Raw genomic sequence first — 8,084 nt, forward strand, 5'->3', positions numbered from 1 at the left:
GAGACACGACGGCCCAGTGCGTTCGCACATGTCTGTACGTGCGTGAGAGAGAGAGGGAGACACGACGGCCCAGTGCGTTCGCACATGTCTGTACGTGCATGAGAGAGGGAGAGAGACACGACGGCCCAGTGCGTTCACACATGTCTGTACGTGTGTGAGAGAGACACGACGGCCCAGTGCGTTCACACATGTCTGTACGTGTGTGAGAGAGAGAGAGAGGGAGACACGACGGCCCAGTGCGTTCACACGTCTGTACGTGTGTGAGAAAGGGAGACACGACGGCCCAGTGCGTTCGCACATGTCTGTACGTGTGTGAGAGAGAGAGACACGACGGCCCAGTGCGTTCGCACATGTCTGTACGTGTGTGAGAGAGAGAGACACGACGGCCCAGGGCATTTGCACACGTGTGCTCACGTGCTTCCTTGCACTTAGCTGTCCGCGTAAGGAATATTAAGGGAACAGATAAATGAATGATTAAACAGAAGATCCCATAAGCTCAGTTAAAAGAAGAGAGGCAGACTGGGAAGAGATTATTTTGCATTGTGCTCAACAAAGGAGTAGCGATTGTCTTATATAAAGAGCGGCTCTCAGTCAATAACCAAAAAAAAAAAGGAAATGGGAAACCTGGAGGACGATAGAACAGAGTGAGCCAAAACGGCCAATCAAGCTCTCTGGTGATTAAGTGCCTCTGACATTTTGGGCCCGCGTGTAACAGACACACACAACAAACAGAGAAATACACTGTGAGGCACATTACCTGGTGGCAGGTGCTGTGGGGAAAGAGCAAGAGCAGTGACAGGGGCTCACAGGTGCCCAGAGGCGGGCACAGCTTGTGGAATGAAATAGGGCACTGAGGGGCCTCAGCAAGGGGGCAAAGGAGAGAGCTGGTGTCTGGAGAGTGCATTCCAGGACATGGGAAGGGCCAGTGGGGAGGCCCAAGCAGAATGGAGGCGGGTCAAGGCAGCCAGGGGACAGACCACAGGTCCCGTGCCCACACGAGAGAGGCGGGAGCCCTGGGAGGGTCATGAGCAGGGAAGGGCGAGTCTGAGTTGTGTCCAGCAAGATGCCTCTGACAGCCACATGGAGACAGGTGAGGGTGGTGCCAGGATCAGGGCAGAGGCTACAGCTCTGGTCCAGGGACTGATGATGGGCCTCAGACGGGGTGTGTGGGGAGGGGACGCGGGGCAGCTATAGGTGTGCTCAGAAGGCACGGCCCACAGGGGTCCTCTGTGCCTTGGACGTGGAGGGCGCGACAGGAATGCCAGGCCGGGAGAGCATCTGGACGGGTGCTCACTGGCACGCATAGACATGCGGCCCCACGACTTTGGGGATCTGTGTGTGTACCGTGTGTGCATACCCAGAAGGAAACACACTGAACTGCCTTATCTCCTTCCTTATGCCCTTCCGCACCGTCCAATTCTCTACAATTTGTGTGCGTTACTTTCATCATTTCTCATTCGTTTTAAAGGAAAGGGGAAGAATCAGGTCACTGCCATTTTAAAGCTGCCCTCGGACCTCAGCTTGGCTCTGGGGTTGGTGCTTGGGCCGACACCCCGCCTTGCTCTCCTGTACCCAGGTGCCCTTGCCAGGAGATGCACTCAGGCCACAGCCCCTCTCAGTTCTGCTTCTGGGGAATGGGCCCCTCTGCCAGCTCCCAGGAGAGCTTGAGTGAGCCATGCTATGAATGGTGCACAGGTGTTTGGACAACTGGTCTGCAGTTTCGGGAGAAGACGAAGGAAGAGAGAAGTTTGAATCTGGAAGAAGCAGACCTGGAGCCCAGGTCTTTTGACTGTACCCCACCCCACGGCCTGTGGCCAGTGCCACACCCCAGCAGAACTACTTACTGGCCAAGCGAAGGAGGCGATTGTAGTCTGACATGTGCGGCTTGGGTTTGGGCATGGGGTCCCACTCTTCCAACAGGGTGGCTGGGGACCTGGGCTTTGCCAGCTGTAGGATCCTTGGGCTGGGGATGGCCATCTGGGCTGCCCTGGATACCTGGGACACCTGGAAACAATTACAGGGAAAGAGTACAACAGTCCATGATTCATCACAGGCCCCTGGATCAGAAAGACCCCATAAGCAACAGTAAGAGACACAGGACTCACTGGGAAGAAGTTAGTTTGCAGTGAGTTCAGCAAAGGATTAGTAGTTATCATATATAAAGAGTTCTTCTAAATCAATAACCCAATAACCAATAGGGGCCTGGGCTAATCATATAGGAGAGTAAACCTAAAAGATCGATAATCCTCTGTTGACCAGGGAAATATAAATTAAAACAACAAGATATCACTCCATGCCAACAAATTTGGCAAACATGAAAAAGTCTGAAAAAATTATCAAGCCCTAGCAAGAACATGGGAGGAGAGAAAATCCTCATGCATGGCTGGTAGGAGAGTAAATTAGTACAAACACTTTGGAAAGCATTTGTCCTTCTCAAGTTGAACATGTGGACACTTGAAGACCACCATATAGAGAAACCCCCTGCCCTGGAGCACAAGGAAATGAAGGCAGTGATAGTCACTGTAGCTCGAATATCATGGCAAACACTTGGAAGCAACCAGGTTGTCCGTCAGTCGGAGGCTGGGTAAATCAATTACAGTATATTCCTATGGTAGGATGCAATCCAGTCAGTAAAATATTGGTTCTCTATATATCATATGCCATGTTTGAGAAAACAAATATTGAGGGGAAAGCAAGAAAGTTAACACACCATGTATGTGTATTAAAAACACAAAATGCTATGATTACAGTTGATGTGTCTAGATACTAATAAAGTTTAAAATGATGGCAATGAGGCAGAGCTGCTGTGATGGGGACGTGGTTGCCAGAGGCCTGACAGACATTTCACTGAGAAACTTGACCCACTTGCTCCGTAGATAACTTCTTAGCGTTTTCCAGAGAATCCAGGCACTACCAAAATTGTCTGCTTTGATACTTATGTCAGCCTACTCAAAGGCAGCACCTAGATGGATCTCTGTTAGCCGACTGCTAATCATTGTCTCCCTATCCCCCAAAAATGCACTCAAGACCCACTCTTCCCAGGCTGCCCGCTCTTTAGCATATGTCCTGTCCAGCTTCTTTCCTTGACCTGCCTGCCCTCCAGCTGGCTCCCACACGTGTGCAAACAGTCTGCCTGCAGATGAATCAGAGTGGGCAAAATAACGTTCTGAACGTCTGGAACGGTGACAAGGGGAAGATGAGCTGGCCATTCCTGATACCTCTGGAGAGGGAAGGAGGAAGCCAGGGTAATTGTTGAAATGTTTTATTCCTTAAAGAGGAGGAGTAGGTCTGAATAAACTTGTGGAAATGTTGTGGTTGGTGCCGGTGTATTTGCAATGTTTCGTGTCATAGGAAAGTTCTCCATACAGTAGTTTTAACAGAAGCCTTCTTGGAAGCAGAGGTTGGTTGAAATGACCTCCCAGGGTCAGTTGGAAATTTGAGTCTGTTTCCTCTTAAAAGTGTCTTCCCTAAAAATCACAGGTGCTACTCTTGTCAGAGACATCTTGGTGTTTATAATTTATGTCCCACTCAACCCTCCATTTCCTCCTTCCTTCTCCTCCCTTCCTCTCCCCTCCTCCTTTCTTTCCCCATGACTGACACAACTCAGGCCTGACTGCTGGGTGGGGAATGAGCCTGATGTCAGTCCTGCCTGGAGGGGTGGGCAGGCAGGTAAACATTCACCTGTCCATGTCTTAGACTAATATTGGTTGCCACTCTGTGCCTTGCATAGGGTAATACGAGCTTAGGAATATTGCCACTAAAAGCAAGAAAGACGTGGTCCCCGTCCTCAGGTTGCTCCCAGTCTGGTGGAAGAATCAACAGTCCATCCAGAAACTGTGCTAGGGGCTGGGAAGGAGCAAAGGAGTGTGCAGGGATATTGGAGGTGGGACTCCCACCAGACTGGCTGGGAACGGGAGGGTCGGGCAAAGGAGAGGAGGGTTCTTGAGTACAAAGGGGCTAGATAGAGAGGGGAGAGGTGTTCCAGGTAGCAGGACCTGCGTGGGCAAAGACCTGGAGGCTCATCGAAGGTCCTGCATGTAGCCCAACAAAGCAGGTATATGAAGAAGGAGAGGTCAGGAAGAGCCAAGTCTTGCTGAGCCTTCAGTTCTTAGCTTGGGAATCTGGACTTTCCCAGGGGACTGGGAACCATGGAAGGGTTTGGCACACAGAAGGAAAGAGGCATCAGGGCAGGCTTGAACTGGCAAAGGCAAGGCAGGCAGCCCGGAAAACAACAGGTGAATCTCAGGTAAGAGGTGGGACAGGTCGAGAGGACAGCACCCTCCTTTGGATCCCAATTCAACCAAATTGGCCATAAAACCCTTTTGGGGGGGATCAACTGGGAAAAGTGAATACAGACTGGGTATTTGGATATTAAGGTGTTACTGTTAAATTTTTTAGTGTGATCATTGTTATTATGGATGTCAGTTAGAAATGCATACTGAAGTAGAAGAGAAATGGTATGATGTCTGGATTTACTTTAAAAAAATTTTTTGAAGTGGGGGTTCTGGAAAACAATCATGTGAAAATCCCCATCAACATATTTAGTGCAGATTAAAACCACAGTGAGATGCCAGCTTCACAGCAGCTTTATTTGTAAGAGCCAAAAACTGGAAACAACTCAAATGTCCTTCAGGGGCTGACTGGTCCACCCACGTGATGAAACATGACCCAGTGCTCAAAAGGCAAGAACTCTGGAGATGCTCGAGAATCTCAGACACATTAGCTGAGCTGCGAGAGCTCTATCCCGTCATGTGGTACTCAGAAGGGAAAATTGTGGGAATGGGGGACAGGATGCAGTTGCCAGAGGCCATGTTGGGCCTGAGTGGGGAACTGAACTAACTATGTCGTGACCTCTGAAATGGGCAGGGAAGGGGGTCCCTGAGCAGGTTCAAGGCAGTGGTGAGAGGAAAACCCAGCTCCGTCCTGAGCAGACAGACACCGGGGAATCCCGCTTGCTCGACCGAGCAGTGCTGTGCAGACGGCCCCGGAGTGTGTGCTCTCTGACGCGGCCCCCGGGGAGAGCCAGAGCACAGCAAGGCACCTACCTCAGACATGTTTATGCTCCAAATGTTATTCCGGACCCTCGGGGCGGCCAGTTCCCTCAGGCGACTGGAAGCTTGGTATTCCAGGGAAGACCGAGGAACGGGCCAAATGGGGGTGGTCCTAGGGGACATCCACAGTTGACACAGCAGCTCAGCCAGGGGCGCGGCTCTGTCTTCTGCGCGTGTCATGTCCTCTCAGCCTGTCTCTGAGTTCGGGAATAAGGGACAGCCTGGGACTGTGGAGCGTTTTGAAAACACCTCCAGGAAGGGATTCAGGAAAGAATCCCTAAAAGAGAGGCCCTAAGTGTTCTCAAGGACAGAGCTACCCTCTCCCAAGGTCATCCCAGCTCAGGGTGCAATGGCCATCTTCCGATTCAGTGCTTCCCTGTCCCCCTCTGTGGTGACAGTGGTTCCCAGGGCCTCTCGCCCACACCCCTGTTGGGGCTGGGGTCAGGACTGGACATAAGGGATGAAAGGGTGTGGGCCTGTGTATCCTGAAATCAGATGTCAGGTCTGTCTCTGCCCCAGAAAGAAAGCTATGTTTCATTGATCTGAGGCAGACGGGTTTGTATTTTCACATCTCTGAGGTTGGAAGGCAGCTTATAAATGCTGTCAGCCAAACGTCAGAAGTCCCATGGCTGTCCTCGCTTGCATGCACTCTGGGGTGGTTGTTGGCACTGAAATGGCCCAGCTGAATTATATGCATTCTTGGATCTACAGATGTTGTCTAATTGCAGTTTAAGTTATCTTCAGATTACACGATGATTCAGCAATAAAATGGAAAGTTACCATCACAAAGACAGGCAATAAAAACAGTGTGGGGAAACTTGTCAACATCTAAGTCAAAAAGTGATTCAAAAAATTCAGACACAGTTTAGCTAATTCATCTGCTATTATTTTCCTTTTATGTGCATAAAAATAGGTAATTAAAATCTATGTCTAAATAACTCTAAAGATAGCTTTTAACAAGCATGAAAGTTCTAAGTGATAAGAAGGCATTGTGTTAAAAGTTTTACACAAAATAAGGTCTTAGGATTGCTAGCTTTTTTAGGGCCAGCAAAATCCAGAATGATGATAAGTAACATTTGTTGAGCACTTGCTAGGTCAGGTACTGTGCTAAGTACCTTTCGAGTATGATCCCCACCTCCACTCATCCCACAGGTGGAGAGAGAGCTGTAGCTCATAGGGTCAAGTGCCTGCCCACAGGCATCCAGCTGGGGAGTAGCCCAGCCCAGTCTGAAGTCAGGTCATCTACTCCCTGGACCTGGACTCTCCCCATGCCACACTCTGTTAGGGAAGGGAGAGGTTTTCTGCCAACTCTGCCTTCAGAGTGCCTGCTCAGCACTCCTTCCTTTACCTGTTGTTGTTGTAATACTCCGAGTAGAACCTTTTAGGTCGAGCCAGTTCCTCCACTCGGCGGGACACATCTATGCAAAATCGGAAACAGCCCCAACTGAGAAACCTGCCCACCCTCAGAGGTTTCCTTCTTGCTTAGTGTTCCACTAGCTAGAGTGAGAGGCACAATGTGAGGCACTGAGGGCCTAGAGAGTTGAGCACCAGATACCTTGCAGAGAAGTGACTTTTGCTATCCCCATTCTAGGGACAATGGTCCCAGGGGCCTGAAGTCCCTTACTCAGGGCACACAGGAGGGGAGCAGCAGGCCTGGAATGGGAGCTCAGGCCCATCAGTTCCTCAACAGAGCTCAGTGTGGCCCCAACAACCCACTGGTCGGGAAAGTGGATTTTGGTCTGCAGTTAGTACACACCTAGGGTTTACAAGAGCTTAGTGTCCACTCTGAGGAAGATTCTAAAACCCGCAAGAGAGAACCTGCCCTATTACTTCTCTCCAGTAAGAGATTTCTTGAAATAGTTTATTTGAAGGGATCCACTACTCTCAAAAAGTGTAGAAACCATTGCAGAAGGGAAGGCAAAGAGTCTTTTAATAAATTTAATACTAACCCCCATTTTGGCTGTAGTGCAAATTGGGATTTCCCCTGGAGAGTTTGCCCCACACCCCTCACCCCAGGACCAGCCTCCAGCATTTCTGGCTCCTCCAGAGACAGAGGTCAGAGATGAGATACCTGGGAGATGGGGGTTGGGGGAGCAGCAATAGGGAATTCTGGTGAGGTTAGGGCTAGGGGAGACCCCAGTTGGATCTCCTCGGTTGGATCTGGGGCACAGGTTGGAGTAGAATGGGGGTGACCCAGCATGAGGGCTGGGACAAGGGCCACCTCCGGCCCACCCCTGAGCTAGGTGACCCCTGATGGAGAAGTGGAGGTGGTGGGTGGGCTCCACCTACCTGGCACTGTGATGGTGAGGGTGGTGTCTTCGAGAAACCTCTCTGTCCAGTACACAGAAGGCCTGGAATACACCGAGGCATGGCTCAGGGTCAAGGAAGCTGGGACACAGGCTTCCTGTGCCCTGCTCTGAAACAGAACTCAGGGCACCTTACAAACAGATATGTACAGGAGGGAGACAGTGAGGCATGTGGGGAACTGTAGATGCTTTTGAGCAGGGCTGATGTTCAGAGAAGGGAGAGCTGGAAAAAAAAAAAAAAGGCACAGCTAAGAGCAGGACCCAGGGCCCTATCACGGGAGCAGACCCACTTCTCAGCTGGGTGGACTGGCGTCCAGAGCACCAGGGTGGAGCTGGGAATGGCCCTCGGGGTGAGGAAGCCCCCCATCAGAGGGCCCTTTCTCCCAATCCCTGCCCCTGGTGAGGAGGAGGGATCCCCTGGAGCATGCCCCCCATGGCAGGAGATGGAGGGGCACCCTGGGACTTACCAGTAGACACAGAACTGCAACTTCCTCTTGCACCGGGACACCCAGGCATAACCCTTACAGCAGCACTCCATCCTGCGATGAGATAGGCCCTAGCCCCCGACTGCTCTGTGGCTCCATTTGCTCAAAGGCCTCACTGTCCTTACTGGTACCCGGAAGCCACCCCAGTCCCATCTCTGGAACCCTGACTTCTAGCCTCCCTCTGTACCTGCCCCCCCGGTGTCATCACATGGGTGAGAGATGGGACAAGGGAGCCAGGAAGC

General features: G+C 51.2%; 1 protein-coding gene across 1 annotated transcript; it reads right to left on the reverse strand.

Moving 5' to 3' along the window:
* Positions 1–757: 757 nt before the first annotated feature.
* On the reverse strand, positions 758–7,895 carry SPMAP2 (sperm microtubule associated protein 2; the record flags this gene model as incomplete). Its single annotated transcript, XM_081811688.1, has 6 exons — positions 7,825–7,895; positions 7,341–7,402; positions 6,400–6,469; positions 5,046–5,163; positions 1,845–2,004; positions 758–770 (listed from the first exon to the last, which is right to left on the reverse strand). Coding segments are annotated over exons 1-6 (494 nt in total), but the record flags the coding sequence as incomplete, so codon positions are not given.
* Between the last annotated feature and the right edge of the window lie 189 nt (positions 7,896–8,084).

This window comes from Leptonychotes weddellii, unplaced genomic scaffold, assembly GCF_054177405.1.
Source record: "Leptonychotes weddellii isolate Sample4059 unplaced genomic scaffold, ASM5417740v2 HiC_scaffold_9434, whole genome shotgun sequence".
Lineage (NCBI taxonomy): Eukaryota > Metazoa > Chordata > Mammalia > Carnivora > Phocidae > Leptonychotes > Leptonychotes weddellii.